Source organism: Diaphorina citri, unplaced genomic scaffold, assembly GCF_000475195.1.
Source record: "Diaphorina citri unplaced genomic scaffold, Diaci psyllid genome assembly version 1.1 scaffold1777, whole genome shotgun sequence".
NCBI classification, from domain to species: domain Eukaryota; kingdom Metazoa; phylum Arthropoda; class Insecta; order Hemiptera; family Psyllidae; genus Diaphorina; species Diaphorina citri.
In genome coordinates, this window is record NW_007379203.1 from 26,843 (window position 1) to 48,825 (window position 21,983).

Below are 21,983 nucleotides of genomic sequence, written 5' to 3' on the forward strand. Positions count from 1 at the left end.
TTATTTTTTTATTATTCTTATTATAAATTGAAAAAATACTACCTAGGTATATGCAATATTATTTTCTTTAAGTTTTATTTATTTATTTTCTTATGTAACAAAATAGTAAGTAATGACTATCTCTTTATTGATCTGTCAATAAATTTAATAACAAGGAAGAAAATAAATAAATTCTTCCCTTTCAACAACCCCTCAAAATCTGAAGAAGAAAAAAATAATGTTTAAGATATGTTGCAAATTTCTCTCGGATATGTGTGTATTCTCTTGTTTTATTTAATTCAACTCAGAGAGCTATCTTCACAACTCTTTAGTTGAACAATCTAGAAAACTTAGATTCAAAAAACAATTCAGTAAGGTACATTTTTTAAACAATACTTTACACATGTTTCCGAAAGAAAAAAAAAATCAATTACAAAATTATTTCTATAAAAACACAATTTACTCGCTTAATGAGAAACAATAGAGAAATAAAAGATTAAAACAAGTTTGCATGACTAGACTAAGTGTCTTGACTAGCAATGATGTCAACTGGACTGCAAGCATCATTCCGAACTTCTTCAAATTCTTCAAACCAGAGATGTCCATCTTCGGCAGAGAAGCAGAGATTTCCCGAATCGTTTTTTTCCTACTTGACTAAACCGACGAAGTTTCGACCTAATGAATGGAAGCTTTTACAATGTGGTTTGGTGTCAGGTAATGGTAGCCCCCCATTGGCATGCCAGCCGTTTCCATTGATATCCTGAAATTAGAAAGGCGATTAGTGTACCAGGGCTATTCATATAAATTAGAAATCACAAGCGTAGAGGAGCAATTTATAGCTGGGTCTAGGTTGAGACTGAAAAGTCCCATTATATTTTGACTTTATACAAACTTTAACCAACCTCAGTGGTGTAGTGGTTAGCACGGTCGACTCTGGATCTGAAGGGTGGTGGTTCGAGTTCAAGTCAAGTCATTAAATTTAGCGTAGTGTATTAAGCGGTGAACGACATTTATAACAAGAATTTAATGCTTAACACAATTAATAGATATTCCTTTTTTATACAAACTTTATGTTAGTCTATTTTTTCAGGTTTTGGTGAACCAATTAATCCATGAGATTTTCAGCCCAGAAAAACATCCAAAATGCACTCTGACATAATATAAGACCTTGTTTACACCGCGGGAGTAAAAGGACTTTCAGTCTCATTCTGGTAGGATAAACAAGTTATATTCTATTCTATTCTGACCATATGGTCTTACCTCATATTGATCAAGTATTGGGCTAGAGCTACGGAGTCAGGGTTTCCACTAATAGTAATAATCAACTAATCTATGAGATTTGAAGCTTAGAAAAACATCTCAAATGCACTCTGACATTATATTATGTCAGAGTGCATTTGAGACCTTGTCTAGACCGCGGGAGTAAAAGGACTTTTCAGTCTCATTCTGGCAGGATAAACAAGTTATACTCTATTCTATTCTGACCATATGGTCTTACCTCATATTGATCAAGTATTGGGCTAGAGCTACGGAGTCAGGGTTTCCACTAATAGTAATCTGACCATTTGGTCTTACCTCATATTGATCAAGTATTGGGCTAGAGCTACGGAGTCAGGGTTTCCACTAATAGTAATGGTACGGTCGGTAGAGTTGGCCTCCCGCTCTTCAGCATTAGAAATTCGAATCATGGCACCGCTGATTTGTCTGAAAAAGAAGGACCATTTATCAAAATTTAAGGGTTAAGTAGTAGGGAACGCCTCTGGCGTTAACCTCGTCTAGTCAAGAGTCTATTATGAAAATTAAAGATTAGCCAGTTGCGAAAGCACGTTGAATGCACCAGTTCCCTGTGGATCATTGACGTTAAGCAACGTTCCGTGTGGTTAATATCCGGATGGGTGACCATCTGGGCAATCGCGTGCCGCAGCAAAATTTAAGGGTTAAGTGGTAGGGAACGCCTTTGGCGTTAACCTCGTCGAGTCAAGAGTCTATTATGAAAATTAAAGATTAGCCAGTTGCGGAAGCACGTTGAATACACCAGTTCCCTGTGGATCATTGACGTTAAGCAACGTTCCGTGTGGTTAATATCCGGATGGGTGACCATCTGGGCAATCGCGTGCCGCTTTCTTTTCTCGGCCCTATTCAGGTTGTGTGAGGTTAGTGTGAGTAGGCGGGTAGCTTGTCGCCAAATTCACGGTAAAACCCTCGTCGTGAGAAGACCTCTGTTAACAACGAACTATAACCCCTATAGTCAAGGTCTCTAAAAATACACTCATAGCCCTGAATGGGGTCAACGAACTACGCCGGGTGTGATAAGGGCTTAAGCCTAGGTACTGATCCGTCATCCGCGCGAAAAGTGTTCTACAAGTCAAGTTCTTACAGGAGTTTTTCCAAAAATGGATCCATCATAGTGGGTCACTCTAAAAATACACTCATAGCCCTGAATGGGGTCAACGAACTACGCCGGGTGTGATAAGGGCTTAAGCCTAGGTACTGATCCGTCATCCCGCGCGAAAAGTGTTCTACAAGTCAAGTTCTTACAGGAGTTTTTCCAAAAATGGATCCATCATAGTGGGTCATGCTGAAAGTGAATATGTATAATAAAATGTGTGAAAAGAGTGATGATGAGAGTAGGTGAGAATTAAAAGTAAAGGAAGCATTTAGTAATGTTGTAATACCCCCTAAAAGTTCTGAAGATGCTCTGCTTTACCACAAAGAATTCATGATTTGATTTGATTTCAATACCTATAATGATCGATACTACGAGTTTTACCGAAAGAAAACCGAATGCATCCGAAAGAAAACCCACCAGCTTACGAACTGATGTGAAATTGTTCTGTGATGTGGAATTGTTACGTTACCTGATTTCAAATATCTTTGTGCCTCCCTTGCCGATTATACATCCGATGATGATGTGGAATTGTTACGTTACCTGATTTCGAATATCTTGGTGCCTCCCTTGCCGATTATACATCCGATGAGATCATTAGGTACAGTCATTTCTTGAGTTTGAGACGAAGTTTGTTGAGTTTGAGGTGGTTGAGGGGTGCGGGGTGGATTGGTGGTCCGCAGTTGACTTCCGGCGAGGGCCGCCAATGCTGCGGACGAAAAATTAGGGCCCGGCTTTAGCATGGAAATTAGACGAGCGATTCTTACACTTGAGTTTTTTTAGGAGGTTCAATAGAGGGAACTATAACCGCTAAGGTCTTATCGTCCCGAAATCGAAGAGAGAAAGAAGACAGGATAGAAGAAAGTAAGAAAGCCGTTCCGAGAAAGGACATTATCCGTTCAGGATAAAATCCGCCCCCGGGCGGGAATTACACTTGAGGCTTTTTTTAGGAGGTTCAATAGAGGGAACTATAACCGCTGAGGTCTTATCGTCCCGAAATCGAAGAGAGAAGGAAGATAGGATAGAAGAAAGTAAGAAAGCCGTTCCGAGAAAGGACATTATCCGTTCAGGATAAAATTCGCCCCCGGGCGGGAATCGAACCCGCGGCCTAGCGCTTACAAGGCAGACGCGCCACCAACCAAGCTAAATAGGCTGGTGCTTAAACTTGATTTTTGAACGAATTTTAGTCCCGGCTTTTAGCATGATGGATAATAGAGCAGTGAGTTCTCCTGAAGGAGTTCTTCCACCCAAGGACTTAACCAAGGTAACTAATTTTTAGTGTAGGTACTCCGTTAGGCAGGTCTACCTGATAGTGAGTGGTTGGCCCTACTTAGTGAGTTGGCCTTACTTAAAGTTACTCTAAACTCACCAGCGGGATTAAGAGCTCCTGGTGAGGTGGACCCGAGACCACCCAGTCCCAATGACGTCAGCCCCGCCAATGGACTACCAGACAGCTTGCTCCCAATCTGCAATCAGAGTACGGTATAGTATCTATGCCATAGCTAACAAATAGGATAAAGTATGCCGTCTAGACCAATAGCTAATTTGTGCGGATTAGTCAACAACAGGTGCCGTACCCCAAAAATATGCTGAAAGATTTCAGCAACAGTAACCTTGCAAAGTATTTGCTACAGAGAGCTAACAAATTTTTGTACCATAAAGTATCACATAGTTAAGCTTGCGCCTAGACCAGTACGTCACTAAGGCAATGGTACCACCACACAAAATACAAACCACATTACTTACCTAGCTTACCTAATGAAAAGTTCTAATTCTAACTGATTCAGAGGTTCAAAATTATTTAACATCTTGTGCCCGATTCGTGAAAGGGAATCAGAGTGCGATATAGTATCTATCTATGCCATAGCTAACAAATACGATGAAGTATGCCACAGACCCATACCTTCACAAATATGTACGATAAAGTATCCCATAGGCACATACCTAACAAATTTGTGTACCATAAAATATCACATAGGACCATAGCTAAGCTTGCGCCTAGACCAGTACGTCACTAAGGCAATGGTACCACCACACAAAATACATTATACTAACCACATTATTTACCTAGCTTATTCTGAAGAAGAAAAAAATAATGTTTAAGATATGTTGCAAATTTCTCTCGGATATGTGTGTATTCTCTTGTTTTATTTAATTCAACTCATGTTTCAAACCAGTGAAATGAAGAAAATACATCAAGTAATCTAGTTTCGCGTAAGAAAAATGAAATTTTCGACTGAAGAGTAGACCAATAGCTAATTTGTGCGGATTAGTCAACAACAGGTGCCCCAAAAATATGCTGAAAGATTTCAGCAACAGTAAACCTTGCAAAGTATTTGCTACAGAGAGCTAACAAATTTTTGTAGCATAAAGTATCACATAGTTAAGCTTGCGCCTAGACCAGTACGTCACTAAGGCAATGGTACCACCACACAAAATACATTATACTAACCACATTATTTACCTAGCTTACCTAATGAAAAGTTCTAATTCTAACTGATTCAGAGGTTCAAAATTATTTAACATCTTGTGCCCGATTCGTGAAAGGTAGGTAGGTATGTCAGCAAAAATGCTCCTAAAGTTCATTTGTGGTTTCTTGTACACTTCTTCACCACACCTTTCACGAATCAGCTAATATCCAAGCGACATAAAGTGACAACAAGCCTATCCCACCTCTCCGCAAAGATTTAACCTCAAGTAAGGCGACTGAAGAAAAGGGTTAACTAAATGAAGCAATGTGATATGCATTAGGCATATATGTTGGATATGAAGGGGAAACAATCAAACTTAAGGACTAAAATAATATAAAGGAAGATCGATTGGATAATCTAATTTCGAGTATGTGTAGTACTAGGTACGTAAATAATTTATCAAATAATAATTATAAAAAGGGTAAGTTCAAAATGAAATGTTTGAAGATATTAGGTATGTCAGCAAAAATGCTCCTAAAGTTCATTTGTGGTTTCTTGTACACTTCTTCACCACACCTTTCACGAATCAGCTATAATTTATCAAATAATAATTATAAAAAGGGTAAGTTCAAAATGAAATGTTTGAAGATATTACCAAGTAAGGTGGTTAACCCCTCGATCTCTCCTAAAGAAAAGTAATCAAGGTAAACGGACAAATAAAAAACATAGAAAAAATATGGCAAAAATAAGGTAAAGTAGTTACATATTGGACCCTATTTATTGAAATCAAGTAAGGTGGTTAACCCCTCCATCTCTCCTAAAGAAAAGTCATAAAGGTAAACGGACAAATAAAAAACATAGAAAAAATATGGCAAAAATAAGATAAAGTAGTCACATATGGACCCTATTTATTGAAATCACTATCTTTGACCAATGTCCACTATCTTTGACCGCATGATAATTCAATGCTTTCCTTTCTAATGAAGTTAATATCAAAAACAATCAAAAGAAGCGTGCAATTTGTAAACCGAGGGAATAGGTAAGGTGGTTAACCCCTCCATCTCTCCTAAAGAAAAGAAAAGTCATAAAGGTAAACGGACAAATAAAAAACATAGAAAAAATATGGCAAAAATAAGGTAAAGTAGTTACATATTGGACCCTATTTATTGAAATCACTATCTTTGACCAATGTCCTCAACAGAAATCTTGGCAAACGCCGCATGATAATTCAATGCTTTCCTTTCTAATGAAGTTAATATCAAAAACAATCAAAAGAAGCGTGCAATTTGTAAACCGAGGGAATACGTGCTGTGTAAAATGATAAATCAGAACTAAGGGGAGATATCAACTATTTTGGAAGGCCGAAAGGGGTACCTAGATGGTGAGTGCATTTGGTGAATGGGGATTGACCCACCAAGATGGAGAAAACATCTAAAAAGTCACACGCGGAGGGGGTTGCGAGGGCTCGGAAAACACAAAAACCGGCGGAGTGGGGGTGTTTCAAAACAAGTTCAATTTTCTTTAGGTGGTTCAAATTACATTAGGTTTGGGTTTCAAAACCATCAATCGACCAGAGATGTCCATCTTCGGCAGAGAAGCAGAGATTTCCCGAATCGTTTTTTTCCTACTTGACTAAACCGACGAAGTTTTCCGGTAACTGTGACGACCCGCTCCGGACATGAACCGTCTGAAATGTTGATTTTGGCGCCACTCTGAAAAATCAGAAAAAAATGGAGTTATTCCTTTCGCCAGCTCATTCTGAAACTATACTTTTCCTTTTTTTGTTTGACAGAGGGAACTGTAACTGCTATGGTCTTATCGTCCCGAAATCGAAGAGAGAAGAAAGACAGGATAGGAGAAGAGTTAGGTAGAAAAAGAAGAAGAAGAAAAGTTTTCCTAAGATGGGTTAAAAAGTACAGGATGACCATAAATGTAGGTAGGTACCTTGTACTTGGCTGCCGTATCGGAAAATGTCAATGGGGTGTTTCCGATTTCCCCAACGCCCTGTGATCGGTATGAGTAATATTATTTGGAAAGATTACAATAATATCAATGCGAGCCCTTGTATTACGATTGCCTAGGTGTGTATACAGGGTGAGTACAATATTTCATATTTGGAAAGGTATTTCACATGAAAAGAACATGATTTACTTTTAGTTTTAATTTGGCTTCCATCAAAAATGGGGAAAAAAATCTCTGTCAAAATAAGGATTAGGTAGGTCAATACGTTTACGGAGTAATCCTAATAGGGTTTTAGATTTCATCTAAAGTCTGAACCTAAAAAAGAAAAAAAGTTTGGAAGAATAACAAAAAGAAACTCTTTTTTTTCACATTTTATGCCTAACTTTTTGCTTCTTGTCTCTCATTCCTTTCGGGCTTCCATCGAAAATGGAAAAAAAAATCTCTGTCATAATAAGGATTAGGTATAGGTCAATACGTATACGGAGTAACCTTAAGAGGGTTTTAGATTTCATCTAAAGTCTGAACCAAAAAAAAAAGTTTGGAAGAATAACAAAAAGAAACTCTTTTTTTTCACATTTTATGCCTAACTTTTTGCTTCTTGTCTCTCATTCCTTTCGACCCTGTATGAGTAATATTATTTGGAAGATTACATTAATATCAATGCGAGCCGTTGTATTGCGATTGCCTAGGTGTGTATACAGGGTGAGTACAATATTTTATATTTGGAAAGGTATTTCACATGAAAAGAACATGATTTACTTTTAGTTTTAATTTGGCTTCCATCAAAAATGGAAGAAAAAAAAATCTCTGTCAAAATAAGGATTAGGTAGGTCAATACGTATACGGAGTAACCCTAATAGGGTTTTAGATTTCATCTAAAGTCTGAAGCTAAAAAAAAAAAGTTTGAAAGAATAACAAAAAGAAACTCTTTTTTTTTTCACATTTTATGCCTAACTTTTTGCTTCTTGTCTCATTCCTTTCGCCAGCTCATTCTGAAACTCTACTTTTCCGAGGCTCGACTTTGGAAAATTTTATACCCCTGTCCCGCGCGTAATGGTGAGTTTCCACTCACTCGACCTTTACTGATCGAAATGATATGTTTCCATTTGTTTAAATTTGTTTTATGTTTAAATTTGTTTGTTCCATTTAAACAAATTAAATTTGTTTAAATGGAAACATATCAGGCCGATCGGAAAATACCGACTGAGTGGAAACGCATATTTATCACCATTAGGCACACGGTATATTTTGTACCGAGAACGCACAGAATAAACTCAGTATACCTAACCTCTCATTGTTCATTAAAATGGTGTCAATAATACACACTCACATTAGAAATTAGAATAGAACATACATTAGAATACGCATATCACATTAGAATACACATATCACATTAGAAAATAGAATAAATCCGCAGTTAGTTTTGGTCATATTTACACAATACAGAGGCCCGGAACTGTATCAGTCGAGGTCCAACAGGTTCAAAGCATCTCGCTAGGTTTGGGTATCAAACGGGTTCAAAATTCTTTAGGTGGTTCAAATCACTTTAGGTTTGGGTTTCAAAATCATCGGAAGTTTAACGGGTTCAAAATTCTTTGTGTTTTGGGGTTCAAAATCATCGGGCGTTTAACAGGTTCAAAACATCTCGCTAGATTTGGGTATCGGGTTTGAAAGGTTGCCGGACGGGAGAGAGGGGGGATAGGTCTTTAAGACTTAGTCTGGTACACATGAAACGATTTTTTCCTAAGCTGCGTCCGCAGTTCCACACACAGTCGACTCCGTCGATCGACGAGGTGAATCTATGTTGTCGAAGCAGTGTACAGTTTTAGTCGACATCGATTGACGGCGTCGACTATGTGTGGATACACCTTTAAGATCACGGTTCGAATGACAAATCTTCCGGAATAATTAAATTTTTCGTGAAGATTCTTTCCTCCCGTATAGATACTTATCCGTTATCTCTTATCAAACATGAGCAAGAGATTATTCGAGTAAAAAATGGGATACCTATCTAATTTGAATTTCTCGAGAAATGACGCTTTTCATACAAAAAGTGTCACTTTTGAGGGGTCAAACCTGATGAGCCCGTATGCCTTTACCTAGTACTAGGGAAAGGATCAAAATTCTAAAGTTCCTAGCCCTTCAACCGATAAAAGGTACCTTATAAAACTTATTGAACACTGTACACCGGAATATCGCGTTGTCCCTCGGTTCTTGTGACACCCTGTATACTTACTTCCTCGAATTTTTTGGTGATCAATGCGAAAGCTCGAAGTAGGGAAGTGGTGGTACCGGTAACTGTGACAACGACACTGGCGGGGTTGCCCGGGGTTCCTGGGGTACCCGCGTGATTGTTCTGCAGCTCGTGGAACTGGAAGAGGAGTTTCAGAAGATCCTAAGTCTGGTACACATGAAACGATTTTTTCCTAAGCTGCGTCCGCAGTTGCACACATAGTCGACTCCGTCGATCGACAAGGTGAATCTATGTTGTCGAAGCAGTGTACAGTTTTAGTCGACATCGATTGACGGCGTCGACTATGTGTGGATACTGTGGATACACCTTTAAGATCACGGTTCGAATGAGATATCTTCCGGAATAATTAAATTTTTCGTGAAGATCCTTTCCTCTCGTAATATAGATACTTATCCATTATCTCTTATCAAACATGAGCAAGAGATTATTCGAGTAAAAAATGGGATTTCTAATTTGAATTTCTCGAGAAATGACGCTTTTCATACAAAAAAGTGTCACTTTTGAGGGGTCGAACCTGATGAGCCCGTATGCCTTTATCTAGTACTAGGGAAAGGATCAAAATTCTAAAGCTCCTAGCCCTTCAATCGATAAAAGGTACCTTATAAAACTTATTGAACACTGTACACCGGAATATCGCGTTGTTCCCCTATAAATACTTATCCGTTATCTCTTATCAAACATGAGCAAGAGATTATTCGAGTAAAAAATGAGATTTCTAATTTGAATTTCTCGAGAAATGACGCTTTTCATACAAAAAAGTGTCACTTTTGAGGGGTCGAACCTGATGAACCTGTATGCCTTAATCTAGTACTAGGGAAAGAATCAAAATTCTAAAGCTCCTAGCCCTTCAATCGATAAAAGGTACCTTATAAAACTTATTGAACACTGTACACCGGAATATCGCGTTGTCCCTCGGTTCTTGGGACACCCTGTATACTTACTTCCTCGAATTTTTTGGTGATCAATGCGAAAGCTCGAAGTAGGGAAGTGGTGGTACCGGTAACTGTGACGACCCGCTCCGGACATGAACCGTCTGAAATGTTGATTTTGGCGCCACTCTGAAAAATCAGAAAAAAATGGAGTTATCACAATTCTTGCTTGTAAATTTCTGAATAAGAGGAGAGAAAGTAAAATGAAAGTAAAGTAAAATCGAAGAGAGAAGGAAGACAGGATAGGAGAAAGCCAGCCGTTCCGAGAACGAACATTATCCCATCAGGATAAAATCAAAGAGAGAAGGAAGACAGGATAGGAGAAAGCCAGCCGTTCCGAGAACAAACATTATCCCATCAGGATAAAATCCGCCCGGGCGGGAATCGAGGATAGGAGAAAGCCAGCCGTTCCGAGAACGAACATTATCCCATCAGGATAAAATCCGCCTCGGGCGGGAATCGAGCCCAGTGGCCTAGCGCTTACAAGGCAGACGCACTACCAACTAAGCTAGCTAGGCTGGCTGAACCTTAACTTAATTTATGCCGTAGGACGAAAGCCAGCCGTTCCGAGAACGAACATTATCCCATCAGGATAAAATCCGCCCCGGGCGGGAATCGAACCCGGGTCTAGCGCGAGCCGTTCCGAGAACGAACATTATCCCATGAGGATAAAATCCGCCCCGGGCGGGAATCGAACTCGCGGCCTAGCGCTTACAGGATAAAATCCGCCCCGGGCGGGAATCGAACCCGCGGCCTAGCGCTTATAACCCGTTCCGAGAACGAACATTATCCCATCAGGATAAAATCCGCCCCGGGCGGGAATCGAACCCGCGGCCTAGGTGTTCCGAGAACGAACATTATCCCATCAGGATAAAATCCGCCCCGGGCGGGAATCGAACCCGCGGCCTAGCGCTTCCATCGAGAACGAACATTATCCCATCAGGATAAAATCCGCCCCGGGCGGGAATCGAACCCGCGGCCTAGCGCTTACAAGGTAGACGTCAGGATAAAATCCGCCCCGGGCAGGAATCGAACCCGCGGCCTAGCGCTTACAAGGCATATGCACTACCAACTAAGCTAACTAGGCTGGCAGGTATTATTTTACTAAGACATTTTTTTGAAAGGTTTTTCTCCTGATATGTATATTAAATGGAGGCAGATCTTTTTACAGAACCTTTTTACATGTACCTACAGACAAAGCAAGGCAAAAAAAAAACACCCTGAAATACAGACGGGTACGAAACAAAGAGATTTGCCACCATATTATGTACTCACTCAAGCATACCTTTTAGTTCAATAACTTGAGACAGGAGAAACAGGGAGATCCCTCCATTTCTCCTTCCCCTCTCTCTCCCTTTCTTCTCTCCTTTACCCCCTTTTCTTTTCATCCAACATACCTATATTTTTTCACTAGAGACTGTTGGGGAGAGGTTAACATCTCCCCTAAAAATTAAATGTTGGAGATGCTAAAACTCATTTTTCTTGAGGCCCCCACCTCAGAAACCTCATTCATGTAGAATACTCCACTTCTCTACCAAGCTCTAGGGGAGATAAACATCTCCACTAAAGACTAAATGGAGTAGGTAAATGGTGGAGATGTCAAAACTCCCTTTTCTTGAGCCTTTTTTTACAATCAAATCACTCAACTACCAAGATTTCCCGGTTGAGGAAGTACCGTAGAAAGCTCATTCAGCTGAAAAACTCTACTTTTCTCTACCTTTAACTCTGTCACAAAACTCGTTGTCTTAAAGGCAATGGCCTGGAAGAGGTGAAACGGGTAAGAGATTGTTTGTTTATTGAGATATTAGATATTTATGATCATTATAAATTGAATATTTTTCCTAAATTCTTTCTTTCTCTCTCACTCACTCTCACTCACTCACTCACTCTCTCTCTCTTTCTCTCTCTCTCTTTCTCTCTCTCTCTTTCTTTCTTTCTCCCTCTCCCTCTCTCTCTCTCCCTCTCTCTCCCTCTCTCTCCCTCCCTCTCTCTCTCTCTCTTATGCTTATTTTTTATTTTTTTTTTAAGAGGTTTGACGGAGGGAACTGCAACTGCTATGGTCTTATCGTCCCGAAATCGAAGAGAGAAGGAAGACAGGATAGGAGAAAGCCAGCCGTTCCGAGAACGAATTGTAGGTACACTAGATACAGATAATGAAGTGGATTATTTTGAATTTCGATATAAGACTCAAGAGTGCTTTTCACAGAGAATAAAATTTGGCTAAAAGCTAAAACTGAAACTATTAAGAAAAATCACCAAATATAAAATCAATGTTTCTTTTTCAGGACTCAGTGAAAGAGCTGTTTTTAAAATGACACCCTTATTTTCAACTGACATCGGGAGCAAATGGGTACCCTTTTACTCTCTAAGACCATACGTACTTCTACGGATGCCTGTCCAGGAATCATGCAAGAATAATGCAGAACATTACCTAAAAGTCAGGGGGTAATGGTATGGAATGGCATTTTAGAATGGGATTTTCCGGGCATAGAGCATTCCGGGACGGGAATATACGGGACGGAAATATACTTAGGACGGGAATATAGTCAGGGGGAAATGGTATTTTAGAATGGGATTTTCCGGGCATAGAGCATTCCGGGACGGGAATATACTGGACTAACGGGACTCCAGAGATAATTACACGAGGCTGGTACTAATTACACGAGGCTGGTACCCAGACGGTCTACTGACCTCGTCTAATTAAACCATAAGAATATTTTGCCTGTTCTTGACTGTAGCGTCACCTGTGCTATAGTGGGAATAGGGCTCTATCCTATCGGGCCTAGGTTGGGAATCAGGCTCTTTAGGTACTATACCCGGTTGGGGTCCTAGAGAACATCCCTGAGGACCTACCTCCATCATAACGAGAGACATCAGGGCTCTATCGTATTGGGAATCAGGCTCTTTAGGTACTATACCCGGTTGGGGTCCTAGAGAACATCCCTGAGGACCTACCTCCATCATAACGAGAGACATCCAGGCTCTTTAGGTACTATACCCGGTTGGGGTCCTAGAGGACATCCCTGAGGACCTACCTCCATCATAACGAGAGACATCTGGTAGACGGCCTGGGTGATGGCTTCGGACGTTCCTGTAATGGTCACAGCCCTCTCTGTCGAGTTTGGCAACATATCGGACGCCACCTGTAGGGGAATAGAAATAATTTAGTAAAAGAGTCTAGAAATGTGTTAGTAAAACGGCCTGGCGGTAGGCTACTGCTATTACTATTACTATGGTCAAATTCTCCAGGACAAAATAGAACTCACGCGTATTGAAATCACTCACACCCCCTTGTTTACCAAGCGTCCGAGCACTAATGGACCCGGGGGGAGGTTGGATGCTTCAAATTTTCGGAGTCTGGCCAAATGGTAAAGGAGAAAAATGAAGCTCAAGCGGGGAGAGAGCAGCCCCCCCCCCCCCAGAAAAGAACTGATCACGCGTTTCGTTCTTATTAGAACTCATCAGTTAGACATATAGGTCTCAGGTGCTGGCCAAGAATTTGGAAGAAGTACACACTTATCCCACAACACCAGAAAGTACACACTTATCTTATTACACAAGAAAGTACACACTTATCCCATTACACAAGAAAGTACACACTCATCCCACTACACCAGAAAGTACACACTTATCCCATTACACAAGAAAGTACACACTTATCCCACTACACCAGAAAGTACACACTTATCCCACTACACCAGAAAGTACACACTTATCCCATTACACCAGAAAGTACACACTTATCCCACTACACAAGAAAGTACACACTTATCCCACTACACAAGAAAGTACACACTTATCCCATTACACCAGAAAGTACACACTTATCCCACTACACCAGAAAGGTACCCTTTTACTCTCTAAGACCATACGTACTTCTACGGATGCCTGTCCAGGAATCATGCAAGAATAATGCAGAACATTACCTAAAAGTCAGGGGGAATTGGTATGGAATGGCATTTTAGAATGGGATTTTCCGGGCATAGAGCATTCCGGGACGGAAATATACTGGACTAACGGGACTCCAGAGGTAATTACACGAGGCTGATACCCAGACGGTCTACTGACCTCGTCTAATTAAACCATAAGAATATTTTGACTGTTCTTGACTGTAGCGTCACCTGTGCTATAGTGGGTTAAAATTGGAATAAGGTACAGCGAGAACCTGAAATGGTAAAAGGGAAGAGAATCATCCGAATAGATGGGTAAGTGAACTGAGAGCGTTATCCGGGGAAGAAAGGTATGGGTAAGTGAAATCCAGAAGATAACCTACGGAAGATAGAGGTGTCACCCTCCACTTTACGACTTAACTAATGCGACAGCCAACAGTCGGGTTGACAGCCGTCACCTGAGCTGTCAGGGGCGGAATGGAGGGGGATAAGAACCTTCCAGAGGCGGAATGGGGGGGTAAGAACTGTCAGGGACGCAATGGTGTGATAAGGAGTAGCAGGTGACCAGGGGCGGAATGGTAGGTTGGAAATCATCAGTCCCCTGATTCAGAAAGAACTTTTCCAATTCGTATACTTCACAAAACTTACGATGTCAAAATACAGAGTGTAAAAAACTGCCTTGGTGTTGTACCTAAATGCATACCTAAGTGGCTGAGACGTTCACCTGGTAAATGGGAAACAGAAGGGTTTGAGTTCAATCCCTGCCTATGCTTGGTATTTTGTTTTGTCCCTTATCAATATAATTTAACCACAATAATTCTTTATTCAGACGGTCAGCTGAGAACAAGATAATAATAATAATAATAACCATCAGGCCCCTCATGCAGAAAGAACTTTTCCAATTCGTACTTCACAAAACTTACGATGTCAAAATACAGAGTGTAAAAAACTGCCTTGGTGTTGTACCTAAATGCATATACCTAAGTGGCTGAGACGTTCGCCTGGTAAATGGGAAACAGAAGGGTTTGAGTTCAGTCCCTGCCTATGCTTGGTATTTTGTTTTGTCCCTTGTCAATGTAATTCAACCACAATAATTCTTTATTCAGACGGTCAGCTGAGAACAAGATAATAATAATAATAATAATAGTGCTTATTTATACTGCTCGCATAGGACTGAAAAGTCCCTTTACTCCAGCAGTAGGCTACTACTATTATTGTGGTCAAATTCTCAAATTATATTGAGGATAAAATTCCATACCTCGGCTGGGATTGAACCCACGCCCTCCTGTTTACCAGGCGAGCGCCTTGACCACTACACCACCGAGGCAGATTAACCCATTACTAAGAAAATTTACATAGATAAATACATAGTTAAGTACCTAAATAATTTTTTTTAAAGAGCTTTGACAGAGGGAACTGTAACTGCTATGGTCTTATCGTCCCGAAATCGAAGAGAGAAGGAAGACAGGATAGGAGAAAGCCAGCCGTTCCGAGAACGAACATTATCCCATCAGGATAAAATCCGCCCCGGGCGGGAATCGAACCCGCGTCTAGCGCGAGCCGTTCCGAGAACGAACATTATCCCATGAGGATAAAATCCGCCCCGGGCGGGAATCGAACTCGCGGCCTAGCGCTTACAGGATAAAATCCGCCCCGGGCGGGAATCGAACCCGCGGCCTAGCGCTTATAACCCGTTCCGAGAACGAACATTATCCCATCAGGATAAAATCCGCCCCGGGCGGGAATCGAACCCGCGGCCTAGGTGTTCCGAGAACGAACATTATCCCATCAGGATAAAATCCGCCCCGGGCGGGAATCGAACCCGCGGCCTAGCGCTTCCATCGAGAACGAACATTATCCCATCAGGATAAAATCCGCCCCGGGCGGGAATCGAACCCGCGGCCTAGCGCTTACAAGGTAGAACCAAGTCTTATCGTCCCGAAATCGAAGAGAGAAGGAAGACAGGATAGGAGGAAAGCCAGCCGTTCCGAGAACGAACATTATCCCCGCCCCGGGCGGGAATCGAACCCGCGGCCTAGCGCTTACAAGGCAGACGCACTACCAACTAAGCTAACTAGGCTGGCAAAGAGAGAAGGAAGACAGGATAGGAGAAAGCCAGCCGTTCCGAGAACAAACATTATCCCATCAGGATAAAATCCGCCCGGGCGGGAATCGAGGATAGGAGAAAGCCAGCCGTTCCGAGAACGAACATTATCCCATCAGGATAAAATCCGCCTCGGGCGGGAATCGAGCCCAGTGGCCTAGCGCTTACAAGGCAGACGCACTACCAACTAAGCTAGCTAGGCTGGCTGAACCTTAACTTAATTTATGCCGTAGGACGAAAGCCAGCCGTTCCGAGAACGAACATTATCCCATCAGGATAAAATCCGCCCCGGGCGGGAATCGAACCCGGGTCTAGCGCCGTTCCGAGAACGAACATTATCCAGGATAAAATCCGCCCCGGGCGGGAATCGAACCCGCGGCCTAGCGCTTACCGCCTCGAGAACGAACATTATCCCATCAGGATAAAATCCGCCCCGGGCGGGAATCGAACCCGCGGCCTAGCGCTTACAATAGAAGTCTTATCGTCCCGAAATCGAAGAGAGAAGGAAGACAGGATAGGAGGAAAGCCAGCCGTTCCGAGAACGAACATTATCCCCGCCCCGGGCGGGAATCGAACCCGCGGCCTAGCGCTTACAAGGCAGACGCACTACCAACTAAGCTAACTAGGCTGGCGTAGCTAAATAAAATATTATTGTTCTTACCTCTTCTCGGAACCTTTTGACTATTTCTCCTTTTTTTCCTATGATGCTTCCAACTTCCTGAAACAGAATTACAAACAGAAGAGTTAGTCAAGTTGAGTGATTTTTGGTGGTTCGAATCCACAGTTATAAAAATTAGCGAAGTACCCATTTACAATAAAAAATATGGTACCTATTGTGTAAAACATCTTGTCTGATCTAGTATACTCTGTAGAAGGGCAAACCGAAAATTGGACAGTTCGTCTTATAAAATACAAGATCAGAGTCACATACCGAAGCTTTTGGTGAAGAAAAACCTTTGTTACTAATTTTTCCGAAGTGAAAGTCTAGTTTTCCTGTACTAATAAACGCTATTGGATTTTCTTAGGCTTAACCTGGAATGCAAATTCGGGACAGTCAGTTTATGCAAGTCGGGACACTCCACAAAGCTTGAGTCAACAAATAATAAAAAAAATACCTAGGTACCTATATTATGTAGAAAAAATCGCCAGTGAATGTGTCATTAAGTTATTTATTGCGGCGCAAATTGAAGAAGACAATGAGCCATGTTTGATTAAATGGAAAAAAAATCGACATACAGTGTAAGTGTAAGTACTCGTACTGAGAAATCAAAATTTTAGTTTTTACTTTGTACTATGGTTAGTTTTTGCAGGTGTGATTTCGACAGCAATTACAAAATTTCAACAGTAAATTATACAAAATTTAAATGGGAAACAGATGCAATAAGTTTAGTATAGTAGTATCGTTTCATCAAGGGCCGTCAGATTACATAGAAATTTAATCTGACGGCCCCTGATGAAACAGATCACAGAAAAGTAAGAACCCTGTAGACGCGAAATGTATCACCTTATAACCATTAGAGAGAGATAGAGTCACATGAAAAAATAAGACTTTGGCACTCGCCAATGACAGACAATAAGTAATGCAAGGGATACGAGGCCTATCACAATACTGCATAGCACATTTCTCACATTGTCCGAATAGTCGAAAGACTCTAAATGTTTCAAACGGTGGAATCGTTAAGAAACGTTAGCGAAACGTCACACTCGGTGGAGTTAATGAGGCTGAAACCGATGGCCTCTTGAACCATTTGTCACTGAGTTTGAGTACTCACCAGATTGCAAGCACGACACTTCCTTGCGGCGCGTTGCACAACTAACCGTTTGTCATTTTGCAAATTATGTTTGGATTGAAATTCAGCAAATTGGAGTATTTGTCATTTTGCAAATTTGTCAGGAGTCACCGAGCGAATTTGACAATTTTTCATTTTGAAAATTTGTTGGTATGCACATTGCACAGTGTACATAACTTGCACAGAGAGAGCAAATTTGATCATGTTCGACTTTGAAATTTGCTTGCATTCGCTGAACAAGTATACAAATTCTCATGAGACCTTTTAGACCTCCTTTTAGGTTTAAAAAGCCTGATACGACCTTGGTAGTTGAAGACAAGGACTGTCTCTCGTCCTGGATCAGTATAAGATCTTTATTATACTACATGAGTGAAGGGACTTTTTAGTCCTATTCGATCAGTTTAAACAAGGTATATTTCCTTAGTGTGATGACAGCCAAAATCTCAGGTTTGCAATTGCAAGTGCATACAACTGATGCACTCAGGTGCAACACCCTTATGTGGTGTGTGTTGCAGTACATCTCTATGGTGACGTATGTGTACATAATTATTTAGCATCATAACGCCCGTCATTATGCTACGAGAGTTTAAGTGTCGTAATTAGCTTTATGTTACTTTTCCGAGGCTCGACTTTGGAAAATTTCATACCCCTGTCCCGCGCGTAATGGTGCGTTTCCACTCACTCCACCTTTACTGATCGAAATGATATGTTTCTATTTGTTTAAATTTGTTTTATGTTTCAATTTGTTTGTTCCATTTAAACAAATTAAATTTGTTTAAATGGAAACATATCAGGCCGATCGGAAAAAACCGGCTGAGTGGAAACGGACCATTAGGCACACGGTATATTTTGTACCGAGAACGCACAAAATAAACTCAGTATACCTAACCTCTCATTGTTCATTAAAATGGTGTCACATTAGAAATTAGAATAGAACATACATTAGAATACACATATCACATTAGAAAATAGAATAAATCCGCAGTTAGTTTTGGTCATATTTACACAATACAGAGGCCCGGAACTGTGGAAACGCACCATTAGGCACACGGTATATATTTTGTACCGAGAACGCACAAAATAAACTCAGTATACCTAACCTCTCATTGTTCATTAAAATGGTGTCAATAATACTCACTCACATTAGAAATCAGAATAGAACATACATTAGAATACACATATCACATTAGAATACACATATCACATTTAGAAAATAGAATAAATCCGCTGTTAGTTTTGGTCATATTTACACAATACAGAGGCCCGGAACTGAGACACCTGGGCGAAGTACAGGGTCAACCAGCCCCCGATTCAGCCTAATTGAATAATAACAATAATAATAATAGTGGTTATTTATACTGCTCGCATAGGACTGAAAAGTCCCTTTATTCCAGCAGTAGGCTACTACTATTAATTGTGGTCAAATTCTCAAATTATATTGAGGATAAAATTCCATATCTCGGCTGGGATTGAACCCACGCCCTCCTGTTTACCAGGCGAGCGAAATTGAATCGTATGTTTCTGTCCAAAAATTTGAATGAATAAAAGAAGAAGAAGGAGTAGAAAGAAGAAGTGTGTGAAGTCTGGTACACATGCGAGCATAAATTGAATCAAGATGAGACGAAAGAAAAAAGAAATTTGAAAAGCCTTGTAGATACTGAATAGGTGTGCTATTATCGTACAATCGGACCGTAAGAAAAATCGTACATGTGGACGTAAATGTTCGGAATAACTACCTACCTGGGAAAACTGTGCGAACTGATTGTATGAAAAAGCATACCTAAGTGTGAACGTAAAACTCTAGAATTTCTGTACTGTGAGTTCCAGGGAAAACTGCGCTAATTATATATAGAGGGAACTGTAATTGTTGAGGTTTTATCGTCCCGAAATTTAAGAGAGAAGGAAGATAAGAGAAAGCCAGCCTTTCCGAGAACGAACATTATCCGTTCAGGATAAAATCCGCCACGGGCGGGAATCGAACTCTGGCGCTTACCTTACATGTACATAGAAACAATGATATTGCAGCCAATCTGAGCCAATATTGTTGCTTAATGAAGCCAATCGGGTAGGCATTGCCAAAATGTGCACCGAGAATGAACATTATGCGTTCAGGATAAAGTCCGCCCCGGGCGAGAATTGAACCCTAGGCCTAGCGCTTACAAGGCAGACGCGCTACCAACCAAGCTAACTAGCCTGGCATTCCTGGCAAAGTTTCACTATTTCATCTACAATTCTACACTGAAAAGGTCAGCGTTTCAAAAAGTTCCGTTATCTCTTGGCGTTGTATTCTTCTACACGAAATGTTTTCGCTACTTCCTACTTCCAAGACAACTTTTTTCCGAACTTTAAAAAAGCTTTCAGTGTTGACAGTTGGCTGTCGCCCGGAATTTCGACTTACCTTACCAACCAAGCTAACTAGGCTGGATAAGTTTCAGTGTTTGATCTGACACTGAAAAGCTCAGTCTCAAAAAGCTCCGTTCGCTCTTGGCGTTTTATTCCACACGAAATGTTTTCGCTCCTACTTCCTCCTTCCAAGACAACTTTTTTCCGAACTTTAAAAAAGCTTTCAGTGTTGACAGTTGGCTGTCGCCCGGAATTTCGAAGTCTGCTCACAACGCATCATCAAAACGTGTCAAAATGTATCAGCCGAAAACAGAAAGAAAGTTTCTTTCAGGTCGCATGGAAAAATGTTTTTACCTTCAACTTTGAACTTTCGGGGATTTTTTTTCCTTTTTTTAATGGAGTTTCGGCAAAATTTTCCACTTGGTTGGTTTCCGAGACTAACTTGATTTTCTTAGCAGTAGGTTGTTTTTCGGCAAAATTTTCCACTTGGTTGGTTTCCGAGACTAACTTGATTTTCTTAGCAGTAGGTTGTTAGGTATGGAGGGAGGTAGTTAGTAATGGAGTTTCGGCAAGATTTTCCACTTGGTTGGTTTCCGAGACTAACTTGATTTTCTTAGCAGTAGGTTGTTAGGTATGGAGGGAGGTAGTTAGGATGGAGGCTGTTAGGGAGGTAGTTAGGATGGAGGTAGTTAGAGTGGAGGGTAACGATACCTACACATCTCATAATGGTTATCAAGAAATTTGAGCCCAATTGGTCCAGTGTTTCATTGCTACGAAGTAAAAACGGCAACCATGCTACTGTACACATCTCATAATGGTTATCAAGAAATTTGAGCCCAATTGGTCCAGTGTTTCATTGCTACGAAGTAAAAACGGCAACCATGCTACTGCTACAGCCTAGTTGGCTTGGTTGGTAGTGCGTCTGCCTTGTGAGCGCTAGGTCACGAGTTCGATTTCCGCCCAAGGCGAATTTTATCCTGAACGGATAATGTTCGTTCTCGGAAAGGCTGGATTTCTCCTATCCTGTTTTCCTTCTTTCTTAGATTTCGGGACGATAAGTTGTTTTCTAAAACCTTGGTTTCCTAACACCCCTTTCCCGTCATCTCTCTGCAAGTGGTATTAAAATTTGAAAAAGGTAGAATGGAACAGAAGAAAAGGTCTCCTATCCTGTTTTCCTTCTCTCTTAGATTTCGGGACGATAAGGCGTTTTCTAAAACCTTAGTTTCCCAACACCCCTTTCCCGTCATCTCTCTGCAAGTGGTATTAAAATTTGAAAAATGTAGAATAGAATAGAACAGAAGAAAAGGTACAGCAGAAGGTAGATTAGAATAGAACAGAAGAAAAGGTACAGCAGAAGGTAGAATAGAACAGAAGAAAAGGTACAGCAGAAGGTAGAATAGAATAGAACAGAAATGTTCGTTCTCGGAAAGGCTGGATTTCTCCTATCCTGTTTTCCTTCTCTCTTAGATTTCGGGACGATAAGGTGTTTTCTAAAACCTTTGTTTCCTAACACCCCTTTCCCGTCATCTCTCTGCAAGTGGTATTAAAATTTGAAAAAGGTAGAATGGAACAGAAGAAAAGGTACAGCAGAAGGTAGAATAGAATAGAACAGAAGAAAAGGTACAGCAGAAGGTAGAATATAGAATAGAACAGAAGAAAAGGTACAGCAGAAGGTAGAATAGAACAGAAGAAAAGGTACAGCAGAAAAGGTACAGCAGAAGGTAGAATAGAATAGAAGAAAAGGTACAGAAGAAAAGGTACAGCGAGAACCTGAAATGGTAAAAAGGAAGAGACTCATCCGAATAGATGGGTAAGTGAACTGAGAGGGGTACAAGGGAACTTAGAGCGTTATCCGGGGAAGAAAGGAATGGGTGAGTGAAATCCAGAAGATAACCTACCAGTACAGCGACAACCTGAAATGGTAAAAGGGAAGAG

General features: G+C 40.8%; 1 protein-coding gene across 1 annotated transcript; it reads right to left on the reverse strand.

The window, feature by feature from the left end:
- Positions 1-424: 424 nt before the first annotated feature.
- Positions 425-16,657, reverse strand: LOC103517200 (poly(rC)-binding protein 3; the record flags this gene model as incomplete). The annotated part of the gene is made up of 8 exons (XM_008482222.3): positions 425-739; positions 1,555-1,683; positions 2,909-3,074; positions 3,735-3,831; positions 6,405-6,488; positions 8,975-9,109; positions 9,934-10,050; positions 16,577-16,657. Coding segments are annotated over 8 exons (894 nt in total), but the record flags the coding sequence as incomplete, so codon positions are not given.
- Positions 16,658-21,983: the final 5,326 nt, after the last annotated feature.